The 24,780-nt window shown below is 70.9% G+C and overlaps 3 protein-coding genes across 4 annotated transcripts; 1 reads left to right on the plus strand and 2 right to left on the minus strand.

The window, feature by feature from the left end:
• Window positions 1-335: 335 nt before the first annotated feature.
• Window positions 336-2,191, minus strand: IGFBP6 (insulin like growth factor binding protein 6). The gene is made up of 4 exons (XM_065654368.1): window positions 1,764-2,191; window positions 952-1,031; window positions 746-865; window positions 336-467 (listed from the first exon to the last, which is right to left on the minus strand). The coding sequence occupies exons 1-4, from the start codon at window positions 2,035-2,037 to the stop codon at window positions 354-356; spliced, it is 588 nt and encodes a 195-aa protein (XP_065510440.1). The 5' UTR covers window positions 2,038-2,191; the 3' UTR covers window positions 336-353.
• An 831-nt stretch (window positions 2,192-3,022) lies between these two features.
• Window positions 3,023-9,077, plus strand: SPRYD3 (SPRY domain containing 3). Of its 2 annotated transcripts, none has more exons than XM_065654534.1 (11): window positions 3,023-3,052; window positions 3,793-3,933; window positions 4,017-4,092; window positions 4,200-4,324; window positions 4,927-5,062; window positions 5,130-5,318; window positions 7,208-7,357; window positions 7,438-7,495; window positions 7,934-8,053; window positions 8,128-8,261; window positions 8,464-9,077. In XM_065654534.1, coding segments are annotated over exons 1-11 (1,266 nt in total). In that variant the 5' UTR covers window positions 3,023-3,050; the 3' UTR covers window positions 8,599-9,077. The 2 variants fall into 2 exon arrangements, with proteins under 2 accessions (XP_065510606.1, XP_065510607.1); XM_065654535.1 differs by having other exon boundaries at window positions 3,052-3,123.
• Window positions 9,078-9,203: 126 nt separating this feature from the next.
• On the minus strand, window positions 9,204-22,834 carry TNS2 (tensin 2). The gene is given in 30 exon segments (XM_065654533.1): window positions 9,204-9,446; window positions 9,562-9,591; window positions 9,682-9,750; window positions 10,131-10,197; window positions 10,200-10,298; window positions 10,899-10,952; window positions 10,955-10,975; window positions 11,189-11,266; window positions 11,331-11,423; window positions 12,189-12,317; window positions 12,392-12,805; window positions 13,041-14,279; window positions 14,282-14,416; window positions 14,941-15,057; window positions 15,140-15,205; window positions 15,501-15,630; window positions 16,405-16,480; window positions 16,556-16,616; window positions 16,704-16,816; window positions 17,317-17,400; window positions 17,576-17,640; window positions 18,385-18,507; window positions 18,600-18,650; window positions 19,309-19,480; window positions 19,882-19,931; window positions 20,002-20,061; window positions 20,162-20,200; window positions 20,947-20,984; window positions 21,232-21,331; window positions 22,501-22,834. Coding segments are annotated over 30 exon segments (3,984 nt in total). The 5' UTR covers window positions 22,567-22,834; the 3' UTR covers window positions 9,204-9,301.
• Between the last annotated feature and the right edge of the window lie 1,946 nt (window positions 22,835-24,780).

Here is a 24,780-nt window from a genome sequence, read left to right on the forward strand (position 1 = left end):
TCGGGGCGTGTCTTGTGGCGGGAGGGGCGTGGTTTGGTGGGATGAGGGCGTGGCTTAGGAATGGGGCGTGGCTTTAACGCGGATTGATGCGTGGCGTGGGGATGGGGCGTGGCCTTGATGCGGAGGGGCGTGGCTTGGGGATGGGGCGTGGGCTTGGTGCGGAGGGGCGTGGCTTGGGGATGGGGCGTGGCCTTGGTGCGGAGGGGCGTGGCTTGCGGCAGGTTTGGGGGTCGCTCTGGGGGGCACTTGGGGGCTCTGCGGGCAGTTTTGGGGTCCTGGGGGCAGTTTCAGGGGCAGAGACGGAGGCAGCAGGAGCCCCGTTGCCCACCAGACGCTGTATTTGGGGGTTCCGCTCAGGCGGGGGGGCAGCGGGCGGCCCCCCCGTGCCCCTCGGTGCCCGCCAGCGGGTGCCCCCTGCGGTCCACGCACCAGCACTGCCCACGCTTCGGCCCCTGCGAGGCCCGGCACTGCGGGGGCAGAACTGGGGTGAGTGGGGGCCCCCCGAGACCCCCGGGCGGGGCTCTGCCCTCCGCAGCACCCGGCAAGGGGAAACCGAGGCACAGAAGGGACCCCAGGATGCTCCACCCCCCCCCAAACCACCCAACATGGGGAAACCGAGGCACGGGGGGGCCCAAAGCCCGAGCTTCACAGTCTGGGGAAACTGAGGCACGGGGGGGCCCGTGGACGCTCTACCCCCCCCCGAGGATGGGGCATTGCCGGGCCCCACAGCCCGACCCCCCCGTACCTGCTTGGGGCGGTAGAAGCCGCGGGTGTCGCAGTTGGGCAGGAAGATGTCGGCGGCCGAGCGGTACAGCCCGGCCCGCAGCTCCTGCAGCGCGGCGGCCAAGTGCCCGCGACACGGGGCCTGGGGGGCCACGGGGGGGTCACAGCCCCGGACCCCCCCGTGCCGGCGACGCCCCCCCATCCCGCCCTCCTCCCCCCGGTACCCACCGTCTCCAGCTCGTCCTGGCCGTCAGGCGGGGGGGGGCGGGAGGGCGGCGTGGGGGGGGACCCCTCCTGCGGGCTGTCCCCTGGTTTGGGGGGACATGGGGAAAGGGGGGTCAGGGCTGGGCCGGTGCCCCCCCCAATCCTACCGCAGCCCCCGTGCAGTTCCGCCCGCCGCCACTGGGGGACGCGCCTGCACCCGTGTCCCCCCGCCGGGATCTGAGGGCGCCCCTCCCTTTTTCAGCCCTCCCCGCTAGGGGGTCCCGCTCCCCCCCCCGGGATATGGGACACCCCTCCATTTCCAGCTGCCCCCGCAGGATATGGGGGTCCCCTCCGCCCCCCCCGGACATGAGGTCCCCCCCGTTATTTCTCACCTCCCGCCCCCCCCCCTTTCCCAAGCAGCCCCACGGACACGGCGGTTCCCCCGCCCGGGATTCGCCACCCCCCCGGCTCTGTCCCGTACCCCGGGAATGACCCTGACATAGCGAGGGTCCCTCCCCCGGGTTCGAGGCCGCCCCGGCGCCCCCATCCCTCCCGGACAGCACCCCCCGGACCGACCCCGGGGGTACCCGGCTCTCCCGGTCCCTCCCCCGGCGCCCCCTCCCGCCCCCGGACATCCCCCCTCCCGGTGCTACGGGGGTCTCCGGTGCCCCCATCCCTCCCGGGACCGTCTCCCGCGGATCCGGGGCTGTCCCGGTGCCCCCACCCCTGTCCCGGACAGTTCCCCCGGACCGCCCCCGGTGCTCCAGGGGTCTCCCGGTGCCCCCATCCCTGTCCCGCTCCGTCCCCCGGGGTTTCTCCCCCGCCCCGTTTCTCACCTGCGGGGGCTCCGGTGGCGGCGGGGCGGGCGCGGAGGGGGCGGCAGAGCCCGGTGCCCCGGAGCAGAGCGCGGAGCGGGGCGCGCTCCCCGCGCCGGGGGATGCAGCGGAGCCCGCGGGCGCAGCCCGGGGTGTAAACCCCGCACGGCTCCCCGGGACCGCGGGGCGCCGCCGCCACCGGCCCCGGCCTCGTCCCCCCCGCGCCGCCTCCGTCACCGGCAACCGGAGCCGCCGCCGCCAGCAGCAACGGCAGCAGCCAAGAGCCCGCCCGCATGGCGGCACCGGGACGGGACCGGGACCGCGAGCAGGAACCAGCGCCGGGACCGGGACCGGGACCCGCGACCGGGAGCCGGGACCAGGAACCGCGACCGGGACCGGCACCGGGGCGCACCGGACCGGTCCCCGCCGCCGCCCGCTCTGCCCGGCCCGGCCCCGCCGCCGCCCTTAAGTAACGGCGTCCGGCCCCCCGCCCGGGGCCGCCCCGCCAGGTGCTCCCGGCCCGGCGCCCCCCGGGACCTGCCCCCCCGCTCCCCCCATTCCCGGACCCCGCTCCGGTCCCACCGAAGCCCCCCCGACTGGCCCCGGTTCCATTGCCCGGCGCCCCCAGTACAAAGCCTCCAGTCTTCCCCAGTGGGGCGCCCCAGTGCTCCCAGTACAGAGCCCGGTGTCCCCCCCGTGCGACGTCCCAGTCCCCCCTGTGCAATGTCCCGGTTCCCCCCGTGCGACGTCCCAGTCCCCCCCGTGCAATGTCCCGGTCCCCCCCGTGCAATGTCCCGGTCCCCCCCGTGCAACGCCCCAGTCCCCCCCGTGCAACGCCATGGAGCGCAGCCCCAGTGCTCCCAGTACAGAGCCCAGTGCCCCACCCAGTGCCCCCCAGTGTGATGCGCCAGCACCCCCAGTGCACACCCCGGTATCCCCCAGTTTCCTCAGTTCCTCCAGTGCACACTCAAGTCCCCCCAGTTGCCCCAGTATCCCCCAGTTCCCCCAGTATCCCCAGTCACCCCAGTATCCCCAGTCGCCCCAGCATCTCCCAGTGCCCCCCAGCGCACACCCCGCAGTTCCCCGCCCCCGCCCCAGGGGGCGCTCTCCCGCTCCCCCCACCCTGCTCCCATCCGTGGTCATATGACCTGCTCACACCCCCCCATCGGGCTCCGCCCCCACTCTCCGCTCGGGTCTTCGATTGGCGTAATGCGCCGTCAATCGGAGCGCGTCGGGCGACGATTGGCCGAGCGGCGCGGCGTGGGCGGGAGGAGGCGGTGTCGGAGGAGGAAGCGCCGGGGTACCCGGATGTGAGTGCGGGCGGCGGGGCCGGAGCGGCCGGAGCGCGGAGCCCATGGCGGGGGCGGGCGGGGCCGGGCCGGTGAGGGCGGGGGCTCCGTGTGCGGGACCCGGGTGTGCGGCTGGGGGGGTCCGGCTGGCGGGGGCTCGATGCGAGGGGGCCGGTTGTGGGTATATGGGGGCGGTGGGTAGAGGGGGCACGTGAATATGGGGGGGCTGAAAGTGGGGTAACCCGGCCGGGGGGGACATGGGGGAGTGTGAGGGGGTCTGGTTTGGGGGGGTCTGGTTTGAGGGGACCCGGTTGGGGGGGGTCTGGTTTGGGGGGACCCGGTTTGGGGGGGTCTGGTTGGGGGGGGTCTGGTTTGAGGGGGTCTGGTTGGGGGGGACCCGGTTTGGGGGGGTCTGGTTGGGGGGGGGTCTGGTTTGGGAGGGTCTGGTTTGGGGGGGTCTGGTTGGGGGGGGTCTGGTTGGGGGGGACCCGGTTTGGGGGGGTCTGGTTTGAGGGGGTCTGGTTTGGGGGGGTCTGGTTGGGGGGGACCCGGTTTGGGGGGGTCTGGTTGGGGGGGTCTGGTTGGGCGGGACCCGGTTTGGGGGGGTCTGGTTGGGGGGGGCAGATGCGGGAGGGTAATGGGGGCTGAGTTTGGGGCTGGGGAGCAGCGATGCTGCGCGGGGGGGCTGTTCTGGGGGGCCGCTGAGGCGCAGGGGGTCCCGGGCCGGGGGTCCGTGGGGCCCTGACGTTGCCCCCCCGCAGGTTTCCCCTCGCCATGGATGACCTGAACCTGCACTACAGGTTCCTCAACTGGCGCCGGCGCATCCGCGAGATCCGGGAGGTTCGCGCCGTGCGCTACCAGGAGCGGGTCAAGCACATCCTGGTGGACGGGGACACCCTCAGGTAGGTTTTTTGGGGGGGGCCACACCCACGTGGGGGGCCCTGTCCCCCCCGGGTGACCGTCCCCGTGGGTTTGTCCCCCCCAGTTACCACGGGAACTCCGGCGAGGTCGGCTGCTACGTGGCGCCGCGGCCGCTCACCCGCGACAACAACTATTTCGAGGTGAGGCTCCTCTGGGGGGGTGTTTCTTCCCCAAATCGCAGGGGAGTGTGGCTGATTGCCCCCCCAGCGCCCGCTGGGGTGACGGGCTCGCTGCGTGTCCCCCCCAGGTGTCCATCGTGGACAGCGGCGTGCGCGGCACCATCGCCGTGGGGCTGGTGCCGCAGTACTACAGCCTGGACCACCAGCCCGGCTGGCTGCCCGACTCCGTGGCTTATCATGCGGATGACGGGAAGTGAGTGTGGGGGGGGCACCAGGACGTGGGGGGGGCACCGGGACACGGGGGGGTCACTGGGACAAGGTGGGGGGTCAGCAGGACCTGGGGGTGCCGCCGGGATCGCTGGGACCTGGGGGTCTGCCCAGCCCCGAGGGCGTGATGGGAGTGAGTGGGGGGGTCACTTGGGTGGGGGGGGCTCAGCAGGACATGGCGGGGTCACCAGGATATGGGGGGGTCACCGGGACATGGAAGGGGGGGTCACTGGGACATTGGGGGTCAGTGGGATCTGAGGGGCTGCCCGACTCTGCGGTGGGAAATGCTGATGATGGGAAGTGAGGGGGGTCACTGGGATCTGGGGGGGCTGCCAGAACCTGGGGGGGTCATGGGAGGCTGCCAGGACCTAGAGGAGCCACTGGGACCCGGTGTGGGGGCTGCCAGCACCTGGGGGGGCCATGAGGACCCGGGGGGGCCATGAGGACCCGGGGGTGCCGCCGGGATCCAGGGGGTCACCAGGATCCAGGAACCCTCTGGGACCCGGGGGGGCCCTGGTGAGCGGGTTTGGGGGACGCCGGTGCCCCGTGGAGCGTCCAGGGCTGGGACACCCCCCGCGCCCCCCCCAGGCTGTACAGCGGCCGCGCCAAGGGCCGGCAATTCGGCACCAAGTGCCGCTCGGGCGACCGCATCGGCTGCGGCATCGAGCCGGGTTCGTTCGAGGTGCAGACGGCCCAGGTGTTCTTCACCAAAAACGGCAAACGGGTGAGCCCCGGCCCCCCCCGCCCCTCCACGCGCCCCCAGAGCCCCGCTGACCCCCCCGCACCCCCAGGTGGGCTCCACGGTGATGCCGCTGTCCCCCGAGGGGCTGTTCCCCGCCGTGGGGATGCACTCGCTGGGCGAGGAGGTCCGGCTGCACCTGCACGCCGAGCTGGGCACGGAGGACGAGGACACGGCCATGCTGGTGGACAGCCACGAGGAGGAGTGGGGGCGGCTGCACGACGTGCGGCTCTGCGGCACCGTGAGTGGCGCCGGCGGGGGGCTCTGCACACAGCCCCGGGAGCTGGGGACACCCCGGTTTGGGGGGGCCGGGGCGCGTCACCCCCTCTGCACGCAGCCCTAAGCGCGGGGGTCACCCCGGTTTGGGGGGGCTGGAGAGCAGCGCCCCCTCTGCACACAGCCCCGGGAGCTGGGGACACCCCGGTTTGGGGGGGCTGGAGAGAAGCGCCCCCTCTGCACACAGCCCCAGGAGCTGGGGACACCCCGGTTTGGGGGGGCCGGGGCGCGGCGCCCCCGCTGCGCGCAGCCCCAGACACCAGGGACACCACCCCCGCCTCGCCGCCTGTTTTGGGGTCACCGGTGACTTGTGAAACATCTTTTGGGGGGTGTTGGGATTTAGTGGGGGTTCGCCGGGGGGGGTTGGGGGGAAGCGACACCCCCTGTCCCGTGGCGAGCCCCAAAAAGGGTCGTTTCCCCCCAGAATTGATGGTGGGGTCCCAAACTCGCTCTGATTTCCCCCATTAGGATCCCCCAACCCAGGACCCCCCCTCGGTGGGTGCGTCCCCCCCCCAACACCCCCCACCCCAACAGGAACCCCAGAGTCCCAGCAGAGCGGGACCCCACTTTGGGGGGGCCCCCGCGCTGTCGCAAGGCCGGGCCGTGCCTGGGGGGACACTCAGCAGGGCCCCCCCTGCTCTTTGCAAAACCAAAACCGCAGCCCCGACCCCCCCTCCCTGAATTTCAGGCTTTGCCGCTCAGTGCCGGGGGGCATTTTCCATCCCCCCCCGTGACCCCCACTGCTGCTGAACAATGCGGCGCTAACCGCGGGGGGGGCGGAGCTGGGACCCCCCCTCAAAGCCTGGGGGGGTCGGGGGTGCCCGGAGCCTCAGCCCAGGCTGCTGTGGGAACGCGCCCCCCCCATGTGCCTCAGTTTTCCCCCAGTTCTCACGGGGGGGGATCCCAGGGCCCCCCCGTGACGCCCCCCGTGTTGAGACTCATTTCATTTTTTTCCTCCTCCGCATTTTTTGGGCTGTTCCCTCCCGTGGGCTGTGCCCCCCCCCAGCTTCAGCAGGGTGCTGGGGGGGGGACACCCCCATGTTAATCCCCCACACCCACCCAGCCCCTGGCCCCCCCTTCCCTGGCAGTTTTGGGGGGAAAAGCGGATGTTTTGTGACTGTCTCAGGGTTTGTTTTTCCGGCGGGGGGGCAGGAATGTGGGCGCAGGCCCAACCGGCCTCGGTGGCGTAACCGGCCCCCCCCGGCTGCTCCCGCCGCTTCCCGGCACCGCGGCGGGGGGGCCCTTCCCCTGCTCGGGGGGGGTCAGGGCCACCCCGGCCCCCCCGGCGCCCTTTGGGGTGTCGCCTGTTTGTGGGGCAGGGAGCACAATGCACCCCCAGGATTGGGACCCCCCCAAAGGTTTGGGGTGCCCCCCCAGGTTTAGGACCCACCCCTAAGATTGGGACCCCCCCCACATTTTGGGGCACCACTCTCCCAGTTTTGGGACATGCCCCCGCCCCCCAGTTTAGGTCGTCACCCCCCCCAGATTTGAGGTGTGTCCCCCCAGTTTGGGATGCCGCCCCCCCACTAGGTTTAGGACCCCACCAGATTTGAGACCCCCCCCCAGGAACCCTGCACCCCGCCCAGGTTTGTGTCTCTCCCTCCCCTAATTTCGGGGTGTCCTCCCCAATTTTGCGCTTCCCCCAGCTTTGGGCTGCCCCCCCTTAGTTCCCCCCCCCCCCATTTTCCTGTGCCCCCCCGCAATATTCCCCCTCCCCTTTTGTCACCACCCCAAATTCAACCTGAACCCACTTCCCTCCCCTTCCTCCCACAATGTCGGGGTGTGGGGGGGTTTGGGGAGCACGGGGGGTCCCCCCTGCGCCGTGCCCCCCCGGACCCCCCCGTGCCCCCCCAGCTGCTGGAGTACGTGGGCAAAGGGAAGAGCATCGTGGACGTGGGGCTGGCGCAGGCGCGTCGCCCCCTCAGCACCCGCAGCCACTACTTCGAGGTGGAGATCGTGGACCCGGGCGAGAAGTGCTACATCGCGCTGGGGCTGGCGCGCAAGGTGGGGGGGCCGGGGGCCGGGGGGGCTGGCTGCCCCCCCCCAGTCCTCATTCCCCCACCCCGTTTTGCTCCTTTTCTCAGGATTACCCCAAAAACCGCCATCCCGGCTGGAGCAGGGGCTCCGTGGCGTATCACGCGGGTGAGCCCCCCCCCCGTAAAATATAGGGATGCTTCCCCCCCGCCTCCAAACTTTGGGACCCCCCCATGGTATTATTTGACACCCAGGACCCCCCCGGGGACATTGCAGGGGTGTCAGTGCCGCTGTCATTGTGTCCCCTCCTTTCCCAGCCTCCCCAGTGTTTCGGGTCCATTGTGCTCACGCTGACCCCCCCATGTGCCCCCCCCAAAAACACCCCACAGTCCACATGCTGATGCCTGGGCCCCCCCGATGTTGTTCCCCCCCCGGATGCTGTTCCCTCCCCTGGAATGCTGCCCCCCCCGCTTCATCCTCCTCCTCCTCTCCCATCCTTGCGCAGGTTTGTCCCCCATGGGGTGGGAACGGGGGGGTCCAGCCCCGCGGGGTGATGTCCAGGGCCGTGGGGGGGTTCATGTGACATTTTTGCGTGTCCCCCCCCAGATGATGGGAAGATCTTCCACGGCAGTGGGGTGGGGGACCCGTTCGGCCCCCGCTGCTACAAAGGGGACATCATGGGCTGCGGCATCATGTTCCCCCGCGATTACATCCTGGACAGCGAAGGTACCGGGGCGGGGGCCCGGGGGGGCTCAGCACCCGGGGGGGGTCACGAAGCCGCCATGGCGTGTCCCCCCCAGGTGACAGCGACGACGCGCTGGAGGTGAAGCCCCGGCCGGTGCGGAACGTGATGTACCTGCCCCCCGAGGAGGAGGAGGAGGAGGAGGAGGACGGGGAGGAGGAGGAGCAGGAGCACGAGGGCAGGAAGGTGCTGGTAAGAGCCCCCCCGCCGCGGGGGGGGCAGCATTGACCCCCCCACAAACCCCCAAACACCCGTCACCCCAGTGCTCACATCCCCTTTGCGCCTCTCCCGGCACCGTCACCCCCCACCCCCTCTATGGCTATTTTTTTTGGGTGGGGGGAACACCCTGGCTGCCCCCCCAGTGTCCCCCACCGTGTCTGTGTGCCCCCCCCAGGTGTTTTTCACCCGCAATGGGAAGATCATCGGGAAGAAGGAGGCGCTGGTGCCCCCGGGGGGGTATTTCCCCACCGTGGGGATGCTCAGCAGCGGCGAGAAGGTCAAGGTCGACCTGCACCCCCTCAGCGGCTGAACGGGGGGGCACACGGGGGGGCCCCCCGACACCCCCGTGCACTTTAAAACCTCCCCCTGCAGTGGGGGCCCATCGGGGGGCCCAATCCTGCCCCCCCCATTCCACTGCCCCAGTTTGGGGGGGGGTCACAGCGTGGGGGGGGCAATTCAGGGTACATCCCACTGCCCCCCCCCAGTCCATCATATCACTGTCCCCCCCCCCACTTTGTGAATGTAACCCCACCCCCCAATCCCGCCCCTGGGGGGGCTGTGCCCCCTCGTGCCCCCACCATGCTGGGGGGGCAAAAGGGCCGGGCTGTGCCCCCCCCCCGAGCCGGCGCAGAAGGAAGGAGCCTGTGAGCTGGGGGCGGTTTCTCCGTTGGCATTTGCACATTTTCGGATTGGGGGGGCACGCCCCCCCCCCGTACTGCTCCGTGCCCCCCCTATAATACATATATATATATATATATTAGAGACGTCTGCCTAAAGCTCATATAAATCCTTTCTTACACAAAAATAGACTTTGCTCTATTGGTGCCCCCCCCCGCCAAAAAAAAGTGGGGGGGCTTCTCTGTGCCCCCCCACCTTCTGTCCCCCCCTCCCCACTGTCCCCCATCCGTGGCACTGGGCTCACCCCCGCCACTGTGTCCCCCCCTTGCTCTCTGCCCCGGGGTGCTGGGGGGCCCGGCAGCCCCCCCGCGCTGAGGGGGGGTCCCGGGGGGGCGTCACTTGCGGTGGGTGCCCAGCAGGACCTTGGTGACGAAGGTGACGATGGCGCTGGCCGGTTGCTCGGGGTCCAGCTCCGCGAACAGGTGACACGCGTTGCCCCCCCCCGGCCCCCCCGCCACCTTGGCCACGAAGCCGAAGATCCTGGGGGGGGCACTGAGCTGTGGGGGGGGTCCCAGGGCTGTCCCCAAGCCCGGGGGGGGCCCAGCAATGTCATCCCCCCCCCCCCCCCCGCCTTGGTGTTGTCCCCATCACTTACTTAGAGGTGGTGCCATCGGGATTCGTCCACCTGCGGGGCGGGGGGGTCGTTAGCGAGGTGCTAATTAATTAGCTGGGCCCCACCCCAGTGCGCCCCCCCCCGCGTCCCCCCCGCCGTCACCTGCGGTCCTGGGGGTCCGTGCTGCAGTGGGTGACGTTGCTGACCGGGTAGTGACGGCGGAAGAACAGCCTGGGGGGGACACGGGTGAGCGGGGGGGGCAGGGCCCCCGTGGACCCGCGAGGGGGTCAGTGGTACCGGGGGGGGGATTTGGGTCCCCCCCCGGGATGGTGGCGCCTGAGGGTGACACTGGATTGGGAGTTTGGGGACCCCCCTGAGGGGGACGGACACATTGGGAGGGGGATCGGGGGCTCCCCAGGGAGGGTGTCACTTGGGGGGGGACACTGGGAGGGGGATCTGGGGCCCCCCTGGGATGCTCGGGGGGGTATTTTGGGGGGGGGGCTGTGACCCCCAGGAAGCTCCGGGGGTGTTTGGGGGCTGTTTCGGGGAGGTGTTTGGGGGTGTTTGGGGGCTGTTTCGGGGGGGTGTTTGGGGGTGTTTGGGGGGCTCACTTGCGCTGGCTGTCCGTGAGGGTGATGCCCTGGGCCGACACCTTGAAGTGGACGGTGCAGGGGGGGGCCGGGGCGGCCCCCCCAGGACGCTCCCCACGGCCTTGGCCACGGCCTGGGGCCCCGTCAGCGACTCCGTCTCCACCGAGCCCAGGAAGCGCACGCTGCACGCTGGGGGGGCAGCCATGGGACCCCCGCAACGGGGACGGGACCCCCGGAACGGGGGACAGCCAGGGGGGCAGCCATGGGACCCCCGCAACGGGGACGGGACCCCCGGAACGGGGGACAGCCAGGGGGGCAGTGCTGGGACCCCCAGAATGGGGACGGGACCCCCCACCACCCCTGGGACCCCGAACTGGGGGTACAGACCCCCCGTCCCAGTGCTCCCAGTCCCAGTGTCCCCAATTTGAACATCCCCATCCCAGTGCTCCCAGTCCCACTGATCCCATCCCAGTGCTCCCAGTCCCAATGTCCCCAGTAATGACACCCCCACGCCAGTGCTCCCAATTCCGATGTCACCATCCCAGTGCTCCCAGTTCCAACATTCCCATCCCAGTGCTCCCAGTTCAGATTCCCCTGTCCCAGTGCTCCCAACACCCCAATCTCAGTGTTCCCAGTCCCAGAGTCCCCAATTCCGACATCCACATCCCAGTGCTCCCAGTTCCAGTTCCCCCATCCCAGTGCTCCCAGTTGTGATTCCCCCATCCCAGTGCTCCCAGTCCCAGTGCTCCCAGTGCTCCCAGTGCTCCCAGTCCCCGTCCCAGCACCCACCAGCTCCCTGGCGCAGCAGGTCGGCAGCTGTGCTCATGTTGGGGGGCCGGGCCCCTCCAGACTCTCCTCCAGTAGGTCTTGGGGGGGGGACACAGGCTGGGGCCACTGCCAGGACCCCCCCGGGACCCCCCCGCGGATTGACGGGGGACTTTGGGGTGGGGGGGCTGGGGTCTGCATCCCCATCCCGGGAGGGGAATGGTTTGGAGGGGGGCAAACCGCGGGGTGATGGGGGGGGACACGGGGTTTTTTTGGGGGGGACACAGGGGTTTTTTTGGGGGGGGGTCACCCACCTTTGCTGGGGATGCGCAGGGCGCAGGGCAGCGAGATGGGGGTGATGGAGTGCTGCAGCACCAGCGCCGGCAGGCTGCCTGCGGGGGGGGCATCAGCGACCGCGGACCCCCCCGGACCTCCCCCCCCCCGAACCCCCCTCACCGAAATGGGGCTCGTCCGGACACCCCTTGATCTTCACCCCCCGGGGTCCCGTCTCGATCAGGAAATGTCGGACCAGCTGCTCCTGGGGGTCCCCTGGAGGGGGGGGACAGGTCAGCACCCATGGGTGCCCCCCCCACCCCGCCCCACACAGCCCCCCAGCCCCGGACGCCTGGGTTCACACCGGGCTCTGCCTGGGGGGGATCAATGGGTGCTGGGGGGTCTATGGGGTACCGGGGGCCATGGGGTTTGGAGGGGGTCGATGGGTGCTGGGGGGGTCTATGGAGTGTTGGGGGGCTCTATAGGGTACTGGGGGCCAATGGGTGCTGGGGGGGCTCATGGTGTGTGCGGGGGTCAATGGGTGCTCGGGGGGGTGGATCTGTGGGGTCTTGAGGGCATCTATGGGTGTCCAAGGGTGCCCAGGATTTGGGGGTGCCGGGGGGGGGATGCTGATGCTGGGGGGGTCCCTACCCTTGGCAGGGGGGGGACATGGGGTGCTGGGGGGGTGTCCTCAAGGACCCCGTGGTTTGGGGGTGCGGAGGGTTGTGTCTCCAAGGACCCTGTGGTTTGGGGGTGTGGGGGGGTCCCTACCCTTGCGGGGGGGACATGGGGTGCTGGGGGGGGTTTCCCCAGGGACCTCGTGGTTTGGGGTGCCCGTGGTTGGGGGTGCGGGGGGGTGTCCCCAGGGACCTCGTGGTTTGGGGGTGCCCGCGTTTTGGGGGTGCCCGTGGCCGGGGGTGCGGGGGGGGTGTCCCCAGGGACCTCGTGGTTTGGGGGTGCCCGCGTTTTGGGGGTGCGGGAGGGTGTCCCCAAGGACCTCGTGGTTTGGGGTGCCCGCGGCCGGGGGTGCGGGGTCCGTACCGTTGTGGGGGGGCCGGCAGCGCGGGGGGGGCGCGGCCACCTTGAGCGCCAGCCCGTAGGCGCCGGGGAAGCTGCTGCTGAGCCGCACCAGGAACGCGCCCGGCGCCCTCCCCTTGAGCAGGGACACGGCTGCGGGCCCCCCCGCGTCACCGGGGGTGCTGGGGGGGCCCCGCATCCGCGGCCCCCCCCGGGCCCCCCCGTACCTTGGTCCCGCGACAGGCCGGGCTTGTACCAGAACTTGGACGTGTCTTGCGCGAAAGCGACGCCCGCGGGCGCGTCCGCCTCGGGGGGGCCCTGGGTGCCCCCCCCCGGGGACAGGCGTTGCTGGGGGGGGGATGCTCGGTCTCGGGGACCCCCCGGTGCTGGGGGGTGGCGCTTCTCGGGGAGGGGGGGCTGCGGGGAGGGGGGGGCGCAGTAGGCGGCGGGGGGGGGGAAGGCGGGGGTGGGGGAGCCCGGAACGGCCCCCGAGCGCCCGCGGGCGCTGCCGGGGGGGGGCGGCTCGGCGGGGCCCCCCCGGAGGGTGCTGGGGGGGTCGGGGTCCCGGGGGGGCTGGTGCAGCGCGGGGGGCACTTCAGGGGTCCCGCGCCAGGGCCCCCCCTCGCCCGGGCTCCTGCGCTCTGCGGGGGGAGAGGATGAGACCCCGGTGAGCCCCCCCACGGCCCCTTTGCACCCCAACAGCCCCCAGCCCCCCAATAAGGCCCCCAAGCCCCTGGGTGGCCACGACCCCCCCACGAGCCCCCCCAGCACCCCCTGTCACCCCCCAAAGCCCCCCCAAGCACCTCTATGGCCACAGCCCCCCCCTCCACCCCCCATCGCCCCCAGTTACCCCCCACGAGCCCCCCAGCCCCTCACCGGGGGGGTCGGGCTGCCCGGGGATCCCGTAGCCCTCCCGGGCCTCCAGCGCAGGGGGGTCGCAGCCCACGTTGCCGTAGGGGTCCTGGGGGGGCCCCCGTCCCACCCCCAAACCGGCGCGGCCGCAGCGGGGACACGGGGGGGGGTCCAGCGCTCCGCCGGGGGCCGGGGGGCGAGGGACCCCCCCCCAGCGCTCACCCCCCCGCTCCAAGTGCACCCCATAAACGGGGGGGGGCCCCTGGCAGTCCTGGCAGGGGCAGAGGGGGGGCAGCTCCTCCAGCAGCAGGTAGCCCCCCCCCCGGCGCCCGTAGCCACATGGGGGGAACCCCTCGGAGAGCGAGCGCTGCACCCCCCGCTTCTCGCCCCCCCCGGGCCCCCCCAGGCTGCCCTCGGCCCCATAGCGGCCGTGGCAGGAGCAGGGGGGGGCCAGGCTGGCCCGGCGGCAAAGTGGGGGGGCCGGGGGGCTGTGGGGTGTTGGGGGGCCATAGGGTGCTGTGGTCCTAGGGGATGTTGGGGTCCCCTGGAATGTTGGGGTCCCCTGGAATATTGGGGACCCATAGGATGTTGGGGTCCCGTGGGGTGTTTGGGACCCATAGGAAGTGGGGGTCCCATGGGATATTGGGGTCCCGTGGGATATTGGGGACCCATACAGTGTAGGGGTCCCATAGAATGTTGGGGACCCATGGGACGTTGGGGACCCAAGGAATGTTTGGGACCCATAGGGTGTTGGGGACTCGTGGGATGTTGGGGTCCCCTGGGGTATTGGGGTCCCGTGGGATATTGGGGACCCATAGGGTGCTGTGGTCCCATAGGATGTTGGGGTCCCCTGGGATATGGGAGTCCCATGGGATGCTGGGGACCCCTGGAATGTTGGGGTGCCATGGGACGTTGGGGACCCATAGGATGCTGGGGACCCATGGGACGTTGGGGACCCATAGGATGCTGTGGTCCCATGGGATATTGGGGTCCCATGGGATATTGGGGACCCATGGGATGCTGGGGTCCCCTGGAATGTTGGGGTGCCATGGGACGCTGGGGTACCATAGGATGTGGGGGTCCCATAGGGTGCAGTGTTCCCATGGGATATTGGGGTGCTGCAGGGGGGGCTGTTGGGGTGCTCATCCTCCAGAATTGGGGTCTCCCTGTCCCCGGGGGGCCCCTCCCGCACCCCGAACCCCCCCAGCAGCCGCTCCAGCTCCTGCCGCTCGGCGGCCGTGGGGGGGGCGGCCGGTTTTGGGGGGCCCCGGGGTCGCCGCCGTCTGGGGGAGGTGTCGGGGGGTTGCTGCCCCCCCCGGGGGTCCAGGGACTGGGCACCCGCTGCTTCTGCACCCGGGCGTAGGGGCTGCCGTCCAGCGGCCCCCGCGTGTGCGACAGATCTGCGGGGGGGGGCACGGTGGGGACCAGCCCCCCCGTACCCCGGGATCCCCCCAACCTCCCGGGGATCCCCCCAAGCCCCCGGGTATCTCTGCCCTCCCGTGACCCCCCCATACAACCCTGGTCACCCCAAACCACACGCACCCTGGGAACCCCCCGCGAGGAGCTGGGACCCCCCAAAAATGGGAGTGGACCCACATAGTGCAGGGAGCTGGGAAAAGGTGGGGGGGGACGTGCGTGGCTGGGATGTGACCCCAAAAAAGGGGGGGACACACCTGTGTGACCATGGGGGGGGCCTGGGAATGGGGGGACCCACGTGTCCATGGGGGGACCCTGGGAATGGGGGGACCCTCGTGCCATGGGGGGAGACCCTCAAGTTGGGGGGGACCCTGAGTTTGAGGGGGGACCCTCGTGACCACATAGGGACCCCGGGGAAAAGGCGACCCTCGTGCCATGGGGGGGCCCTGGGGACACGGGGACCCCCCACCCATTGGGGACCCCCCCCGTCTTGGGGACCCCCGCGTACCCTCCAGGCTGTCCTGCTGGAGCAGGTTGAATCCCTCGTACGAGTCCCAGCGCACGGCGGGGTCCCCAACGCTCAGGTCGATGGTGACAGCGGGGGGGCTGCGCAGGGACTCCCACCCTGGGGGGGCACGAGGGGGTGGGTGTGCGGCATTGAGGGGGCCCAGCCGGGGGGTCCCCAGGGGTTCCCACCCCCCGCAAACCTTTGATTTTCTCGGGGCCGGAGGAGAAGATGAACTCGACGGCGGCGTCGAAGGGGAAGCGCTCGTCTGGGGGGGGCACACATGGCGGGGGCTTGGGAGGGGCACAGCACAGCGCCCCCATTCCCTGCACCCCCAGTCCCCCCATGACCCCTGCACCCCCAAACCCCCCATTCCCTGCACCCCCAGCCCCCCCATGACCCCTGCACCCCCAAACCCCCCATTCCCTGCACTCCCCATTCCCTGCACCCCCAGCCCCCCCATGACCCCCACAGCCGCTCACCCCCCCGGCCTCCCCAGGGTCCTGCAGCATCCTGGGCGCCCTCTGCCCCCCAAAGTCCCCCGGCCCCCCCGGCCCCCCCACCTCTCCAGGCGTCGTCCAGCTCGTCCTTGGGGAAGCGGAGCCGGGAGCCGTGCAGGGTGCAGGTGTGGAACTGCACCCGAAACACCACCTGCCGCCCGGCGCCGCGGCCCTGCCGGTGGTAGCACTTCACCTGGGGGGGCGCGGCGTGAGCGCACACGCGTGTGCAAGGCCCCGCACCGCGGACACGCCTCACGCCCCCCCCACGAGGCGCGTCTGCAGGGGCAGCACCCCCAAAACTGCGCATGGACCCCCCTCCGCCCAGCACCCTTTGCATGCACCCCTTGTGCACACACTCCTTGCACGCTCACCCCTCGCACGCTCACCCCTTGCACACACACTCTGAGCAAAGCTTGCACACACGCGCACCTTGCACTTCCACACCTTGCACCATTTGCACATGCATCATTTACACCACTTGCACACACATCCTTTGCACATGCACTCATTGCACACACACCCCACACGCACCTTGCATGTGCACCCTTCACACATGCACCCCTTGCGCCATTTACACACACACCACTTGCACCATTCACACACACCCCTTGCACTTGCACCCCTTGCACCATTTGCACACACACCCCTTGCACTTGCACCCCTTGCACTTGCACCTCTTGCACCATTTGCACACACACCACTTGCAGCATTCGCACACACACCCCTTGCACCATTTGCACACACCCCCCTTGCACTTGCACCCCTTGCACTTGCACCCCTTGCACCATTTGCACACACACCCCTTGCACTTGCACTCCTTGCGCCATTTGCACACACACCACTTGCACCATTCGCACACACACCCCTTGCACTCGCACCCCTTGCACTTGCACTCCTTGCACCCTTTGCACACCCCCCTTGCACCCTTTGCACAACCCCCTTGCACACCCTCCGTGCCCCCCCTCACCATCACGTCCCCCTTGAGCAGCAGCGCGGGCTCCAGGCTGACGCACAGGTTCTGGGGGCCGGGGCCGGAGATGCTGCTGGGGGGGCGGGGTGAGGACCAGGGGGGGCCCTGGGACCCCCCCAGGCACAGGGACAGGGGGGGACACACTCACTAGACCCCCGAGGTGTAGACGAGCTGCAGGGACTGGTAGATCTTCAGGAAGGGCTGGAAGCCTGAACAAGGGGGGGGGTGAGGTTTGGGGGGATCCTGCTGGGGAAGGGGGTCCCTGCCCCGGGGGGGGGCCCGGCCCCCCCACTGACCGTGTCCGGGCTCGAAGTCGGGCAGGGCGGGCAGCAGCACGTGGTGCAGGAACAGGGGGCTGCTGTTCATGCGGATGCTCCCCGAGAGCAGCCCCCCGAAATAGGCAATGTACCTGCGGGGGGGTCAGCACGCGCACCCCCAAACAGCCCCCTGCACCCCCAAACACCCCCCCGAACCCCCCTGAACCCTAAACACCCCCTGAACCCCAAACAGCCCCCTGCACCCCCGAACCCCAAACACCCCCCCGAACCCCCCTGAACCCCAAACACCCCCTGAACCTCAAGAACAGCCCCCTGAAATAGGTGCGATACCTGCAGGGGGGTCAGTACCGGCACCCCCAGCACCTACTGAACCGCACACCCCCCAGCACCCCCTGCACCCCAACAGCGCCAGCACCCCAATGCAGGCAGGGACTTGGGGACCTGCCCCCCATTGCCCATCAGCCTCCCCAGCCCCCCATGACCCCCCATGAACCCCCAGCCTCCCCAGCCCCCCATGGCCCCCCGGCCCCCCATGACCCCCCATGACCCCCCAGCCCCCCATGGCCCCCCAGCCCCCCATGCCTCCCATGTCCCCCCAGCCCCCCATGACCCCCGGGCCCCCCGGCCCCACCTGCGCTGGGACGGCTGCAGCGCGGCCGCCACCTTCTCCTCGCAGAATTTCCTCATCGTGAGGGTCCCCAGGGCCTGGTCAGCGCTGGGGGGGGCGCGTCAGGGCCCCCCCGACACCCCCAGCCCCCCACACCCCCAGCCCCCCACACCCCCCTCTGCCCCCCCCACCCCCTGCCCCCCCTTGCCCCCACACCCCCTTGGGCTCCCCCCCCCCCAACTCTCCCCTGTGCCCCCCCCATGGCCCCCCAGCCCCCCCATACCTGGCCGACACTTTGCTGTAGTGCATGTAGGCTGCCACGATGACACCCATCATGCCTTTACCGCCCTGGGGGGGCCGGGGGTGTCAGGGCCCCCCTGATGACCTGGGGCGGCCTCTGAGCCCCCAGTACCTCCCAGCGCCCCCCAGTATCCCCATGGCCTCCCCAGTTCCCCAATACTCCTGCCCTTGAGCACCCCCATGGCCCCCCCAGTTCCCTCTATGCTCCCCCATGGCCCCCCAAGCCCCCTATAGCCCCCCAGTTCCACGTATAGCTCCCCATGCCCCCCCACAGTGCCCTGAGCCCCCTATAGCCCCCCATAGCCCCATATTCCCCCCATGACCCCCAAGTTCCCCCTATGCACCCTATGGCACCTCATAGGGCCCTGAGCCCCCCATGACCCCCCCAGATGCCCAGAGCCCCCCATGGCCCCCCAGCCCCCTATAGCCCCCCCGCAATGGCCCCAGAGCCCCCCATAGCCCCCCATGGCCCCCCAGCCTCCTATAGCCCCCCCAATAGCCCCATAGCCCCCCATGGCCCCCCAGCCTCCTATAGCCCCCCCAATAGCCCCAGAGCCCCCCATGGCCCCCCAGCCCCCTATAGCCCCCCCAATGGCCCCAGAGCCCCCCATAGCCCCCCATGGCCCCCCAGCCTCCTATAGCCCCCCCAATAGCCCCAGAGCCCCCCGTGGCCCCCCAGCCCCCTATAGCCCCCCCAATGGCCCCAGAGCCCCCCATAGCCCCCCAGCCCCCTATAGCCCCTCCATGCCCCCATAGCCCCCCATGGCCCCCCCAGCCCCCCGTGCCCCCCACCCTGCAGTGCAGCACGGCCACGTGCTGGGGGTGCGCGCGCAGCCAGCCCTCCAGCGCCTTGCAGATGGAGCACAGCTTGTCCAGGGGGGGGGCGTGCAGGTCTGGCCACCCGAAATCCTGCACCTGGGGGGCACTGTTAGCGGCACGGCCCCCCCGGGACCCCCCCCCCCACCCCGGACCCCCAAATCCCCCCCGGGCCCCCAAACGCCCCTCACCTTGGGGTTGAGGCGGGTGATGTCCCGGCGCTTCTCGGAGAGGTTGAAGACCTGGGGGGGGATGAGGGGGTCGGGGGGGGCTGAGTGACCCATGAGCCTGTCGCTTGTCCCCATGGACCCCGTGGTCCTGTCCCCATGGACCCCAATGTCTTGTCCCCATCCTGCCCTTGGGGACCCCAATGTCCTGTCCCCACGGACCAGCCTCTTGTCCCCATCATGTCCCCATGGACCCCAATGTCTTGTCCCCATCCTGCCCTTGGGGACCCCAACTGTCCTGTCCCCACGGACCAGCCTCTTGTCCCCATCATGTCCCCATGGACCCCAATGTCTTGTCCCCATCCTGCCCTTGGGGACCCCAACTGTCCTGTCCCCACAGACCAGCCTCTTGTCCCCATCATGTCCCCATGGACCCCAATGTCCTGTCCCCACGGACCAGCCTCTTGTCCCCACGATGCCCCCATGGGCCGCAGCACCTTCACCCCATCCTGCCCTCCTGGGGTCCCGTCTCCCCCTGCCCCTCTGTCCCCCCGGTGTCCCCGCGGTGTCCCCAGTGTCCCTGCAGTCCCCAGTGTCCCTGGTGTCCCCAGTGTCCCTGCTGTCCCTGCAGTCCCCAGTGTCCCCACGGTGTTCCCGGTGTCCCCACAGCGTCCTCGCTCTCCCCCCGGTGTCCCCGGTGTCCCCGCGGTGCCCGGTGTCCCCGGTCCCGCACCATGTACTGGTCGCGGTGGCGCGACCGCAGCATCTGTGCCACGTCGCGCAGGTGCCCGCGGTACCGCGGCTCCTCCAGCGCCCCCGGGAAGCGCAGGCAGATGATGCGCTCGGTCACGTACGTCAGGTCGAAGTCGAACTGTCGCTCCATCACCTGCTCCAGGCTGAAGCTCCTTTTGGGGGGGGGGCGGTCACTGACTGCCCCCCGGGACCGTGGCACCCCCCCCGGCATGGCACCTGCTGGAGCATCCCTTGCACCCCCCCTTGCAAACCTGGGATTCCCGTCCCCCAAACCCCCGGTCTCCCCCACCCCACAACCCCCTGAACTCCCCCCACGGCATCCCATGACCCCCAGGCTCGCCCCCCCCCATATCGCCCTGAGACCCCCCCCCCAGCACCCCACAACCCCCTGATCCCCCCCAGAGCCCCCAACCCTCTTGGTGCCCCATAGCCCCCCTCCATAACCCCTTAATTCCCCCCCCAATACCCCACAACCCTCCTGTCCCCCCCCAGCACCCCAAACCCCCAGCACCCCAAACCCTCCGATCCCCCCCCCACGCCCCGGCCCCCCCACCTGGGCAGGGTGTTCCGCTGCCGGGGGCTGTTGAGGGACTTGGTGGAGCCCTGGGGGGGGACAGGGGGGTCACGGGGGGTCCGTCCCACGTGGGGGGGACACGGGGACAAGGCCACTGACCAGGTGCTCGCTGCGGCGCGCGGGGGGGGCCGTGTTCCTCCTCTGGGGGGGCAGAGCGGGCTGTGGGGGGAGCGGGGGGCTGGGGGGGGGCCCCGCCGCAGTTTCCCCTTTCCCACCCGCGGCCGGGGGGGGGACACGGGGGGGTCCCCCCAGAACTCACCAGCTCGGGGGGGGGCAGCGCTTGGCACGGGGACGTCACCTGTGAGGAGCGGGGGGGGTCACCCCGTCACCTGGGAGGGACCCTCAGCCCCCCCGCCGGACCCCCCTCCCTCCCGCCGCCTTTTCCCCCCCCCGTGTTGGTTTTGGCGCCGGTTCCCGGCCGGGACAGAGGCCCCGATTGACGGCGGCCGGGGCCGGGGGGGCCGGGGGGGCCGGGGCTAAATATAGCGCAGGCGGCACACGGGGCCTTTCACTGGCTCCTGCCTCAGTTTCCCCAAACAAGAGACGCGCCCCCCCCCAATCATCCTCACTCCCCCACCCGGGGGGGAAACTGAGGCACAGGGTGGGGTTAAACTGGGGGAACCCAGGCGTCCGGGCCCCCCGCCTGTGCTGGGGGGGCAGGAGCGTGTCCCCCCCCGGTGTGGGTCCTGTGGGTGTGCCGGGGGGGGGATGGGGGGGACGTTGCTCTGTCCCAGGACCAGCCCTGCGGACACTGGCCCCGTTGTGCCCCCCCCGCGTCCGTCCGTCCGTCCCCACGGTTTGTCCAGCTGCAGCCCCGGGCCGCCGGCCAAGCCCAGCGTTGCACAACGGTGGGGGGGCCCTGGGGGGGCCCTGGGCGGGAGGACGGGGGCGATGTGACCCCCCCCCCCCAACCCGGAGCATCCTGCGGGGGGGGGACACGGGGGCTGCGTGTGACCCACCCAGCCCTGGGGACCAGGAGGGGACAGTGCGGGGGGGGGAACTGTCACCCCCGGGGACACCAACCGCCCCCCCGGCCCCCCCTACCTTGGTCTCGCATCTCTTGTGGCTGGTGACCTTGCACACTGCGGGGGGGGCACAAAAGGGACATCAGGACCCCCCCGGGATGAACCAGTCCAGGCCACCAGCACCCCCAGTAACCTCCCACCGCCCCCAGCATCGTCCCCCCCCGCGCCCCCTCCCCCGTATCCTCCCAGTGCCCCCCCCAGCATCCTCCTCCCAGCATCCCCCCACCCGGGGGGCTGTGGGTCCCAGGGGGTCCTGGGGGTCCCAGGGGGTCCCGGGGGGTCCCGGGGGGTCTGGGGGGGTCACCTCTGCAGACGAGGCCCTGGGGACCGAGGGGCTCCCGGCAGGCGGCACAGGCCCCCCCCCGCCGGAACGTCTTCTCCCGGAAGCTGTGGGGTGCGGGGGGCTGCGGGGGGCACACGGCGGTGGGGACGGGCAGGGGGCGCGGGGACCCCCGTGTGTCCCCCGCCCCGCGTGGGGGGCTCTGAGGGGCGCAGGGACACACGGACACATGTCACCCCACGCGTGTAGGGACACACGGACACAGATCACCCCACGGGTACAGGGACACACGGACACATGTCACCCCACGCGTGTAGGGACACACGGACACAGATCACCCCACGCATGCGGGGACACACGGACACGTGTCACCCCACGCGTGTAGGGACACACGGACACAGATCACCCCACGGGTACAGGGACACACGGACACATGTCACCCCACGCGTGTAGGGACACACGGACACAGATCACCCCACGCATGCGGGGACACACGGACACGTGTCACCCCACACGTGTAGAGACACACGGACACAGATCACCCCACGGGTACAGGGACAGACATGACACCCATTTCTGCAGGGACACACGTGTCACCCCACGCATGCAGGGACACACGGACACAGATCACCCCACGGGTGCAGGGACACACGGACACGCCGTCCCTGCCCCACACGCCCCCTCCGCGCCCCACGGAGGGAAACTGAGGCACGGCCCCCACGGGACCCAGCAGCGTGTCCGCTCCCCGCCCGCGTGTCCCCAGGGTCCCCGCGTCCCCCCCGCGTGTCCTGGCCCCCGGCCGGGGACACCGTGTCCCGCCGCAGGAAGCGGGGCCGGGACCAGCCCAGGAAACGGGGCCCCGGGGGGCGGGAGCGGCTCGACCCCCCCGGGACGGCCCCGCCAGTTCCCACGGGCGAGGGGGGGGGGCGTGGGAGAGGGGGAGGAGCAGGAAAAAGCGGGGGGCAGCGTGGGAAAAGAAGGAAAGTGGGGAAAATGGGGAGGGGGGGGCGTGGGAAAAGAGGAAGGGGGGGCGTGGGAGAGTGGGAGGGACAGCGGGGGGGGGGCGTGGGAGAGCGGCTGGGGGGGCTGCAGCACCGCGACTCCCCTCAACCCCAACCCCCCGTTCTGAGCCCCCAACAACTCGCGTCACGCGTGGGGAGGGGGGGGGGACAAAACCCGGGGTGACACCTGTGGGCGGGGCCCGCCGCAATGCCCCCCCCCGCCCCTGCCCCTCCCGGGGGTCCCCACCCCACGCGGGACCCCCCCACGGGTGACACCCCCCCCTCGCTCTACCGTGTCGGTGCGATCGCGGCGACCGAGCGCCCGCAGCAGCGTCCCCACCGCGCCCGGGGGCTTCATGGTGGGGGGGCCGGGGGGGCTCGGGGGTCCGGGAGCGGCTCCGGGACCGACGGGCGGCCCGAGGATGGGCCGGACCCGCCCCGGCTTCCGCGCACACAGGAGCCGCTTCCCGTGCCCGGGGAGCTGGGGGGGACACGGGGGGGACACGGGGGGGACACGGGGGGGACAGCGACACCGGGGGGAGCCGCCTGACACCGGGCCGAGCCGCGACACGGGCGGCGCCGCTGCCTCCGCTTCCCCCGGGGAACCCCCAAAAATAGCGACGGCCCCCCCGGATCCCCCTTCTCGTACCTTCATGGCGCCGGGACCCCCCCGCGCTGCCGGTCCCCGCTGCTCGCGGCCGAGCGCGCCCCCCCCGTTACCTCCTCCTCTTCCTCCTCCTCCCCCGCCCCCCGGGACCGCGGCCCGTTAACCCCTGCGGGGCGGCGGGGGGGCCGGGGTTAATGGGGACGTTAATGGGGGGGCTATAGGGGACCGTGTAGGTGCAGGAAAGGGGTTTTGGGGTGCGAGGATGCAGATTGGGGTCGGGGGACAGAATTCGGGGCTCAGGGAGGGGGTTCGGGGTGCGGGGAGGGGGTTCGGGGTGCAGAGATGGGATTTGGGGTGCGGGGAGGGGGTTCGGGGCTCAGGGAGGGGGTGCGGGGAGGGGGTTCAGGGTGCAGAGATGGGATTTGGGGTGCGGGGAGGGGGTTCGGGGTGCAGAACGCGGCCCCGCACGCAGATCCGGCCCCGCCGCCGCTCTCGGGGTCCCCCGGGGTGTCCCCCCCGTCCCGGGCCGGGGGGGTGACGGCGGCCGCGGCTCTTCCTGGTTCCGGCAGCTCAGCCCCCCCCGACCCGACCCCCCCAGCACACGCCGACACCCCCCTGCCCCCCCGGGGCCGAGCCCACCCCGGCGAGGGCTGGACCAGCCGCCCCCCCGCCCCCGTCACCGCGGCCCCCCCAGGGCAAGGGCCCCCCCGCGCGGGAACACACCTGAGCGGCTCCGGGGGGGCCCGAGCAGCAGCGCTGGGCCCAGCACCGCCCGCCCCCCCCCCGGCCCATGGCTGCGGCCGCTCCGGTTTTTTTCTCTTTCCCGGCACTCGCTGGTTTTGCTTTTTCTTGCCTTTTTTTTTTTTTTTTCCCCTAAAGATCTTGGAAACAGCCATAAAAAAACAGCCGCAGAAAACCACCAGCTAAACCAACACCCCCCGCTCCTCCTTCCCCCCCCGCGCCGCGGCACGGTCACCGGTCACCGTCCTGCGGGGGGGCCCAAAGCGGGGGCGACAGGGGTGGGGACACGGGGGTGGGCGGCCCCACTTGGGGGGGAGCAGCACTGGGACACCCTGAGACTTGGGGCCCCCGAGGCCGGGAGGTGTCGGGGTGCAGGGGACACCCCCGTCCGGGGCTCCAGCCCTTGGGGGCGCCCCCAGAGCCGGGAGCGGGGCCGGGGGGGCCCCGGTGATGAGGATGATGAAGGGCGGGGCCGCATGTTCACTGAGCGATTAACGCCCCTCGATCCCCACCTGCCGCTAATGAAGCGTTAATTAGGGCCGTTAATTAGGGCCATTAGCGGGTGACCCTGGGGCAGGTGGGACCCCTGGGCGGGGGGAATCGGGGAGGTGAAAAGGTGGAAAAAGAGGGAGAAAAAAAAAATGGGGGGAAAGGGGGGAACTGAAAGGATTTGGGCATTAAAAGGTGGTTTAGAGATTCTTTTATTGGAGGAACCAACAAAAAAAAAAATGAGCCAAGGTGGGGAAGGGGGGTCACAGAGTAAAGGCCACGCCCAGGACCCCCCCAGTTACAAAGAATTTTCATAGAAGATCATTTTGTACAATTTTTTACAGGTTTCTCTGGAGGGGGAGCCAGCCCCGGGGGGCCCGTGTCCCGGGGGGGCCACACTATCCCCACGTTGTCCCCCACCCTCAACCAGCTAAAACAAACCCGACCTCACCGGGAGGTGCTGGGGGGCAGAGCAGGTGTCCCCCCCTTTTCTCCCCACATAAAAGGGAAAGGGGTGGAGTTTAGGGCCCCCCCACCGTGCAAGTGTCACTGAGAAGGTGCCGTCCCGTCAAGCTGGTGACAGCGAAATTCTGCTAAAAGAGGAAAAACTGGGAATATTTCATGGGGGGGCACGACTCCAGGTTATTCCCACTCCGGGAATCCTGGGGAGTTGTGCCTGGAAAAGGGGGGCGCAGGGGGAGGATGTGGGGTGAAGGGGGGGGACACCCGTGACCG

Source organism: Caloenas nicobarica, chromosome 33, assembly GCF_036013445.1.
Source record: "Caloenas nicobarica isolate bCalNic1 chromosome 33, bCalNic1.hap1, whole genome shotgun sequence".
In the NCBI taxonomy this organism is placed as follows: Eukaryota; Metazoa; Chordata; class Aves; order Columbiformes; family Columbidae; genus Caloenas; species Caloenas nicobarica.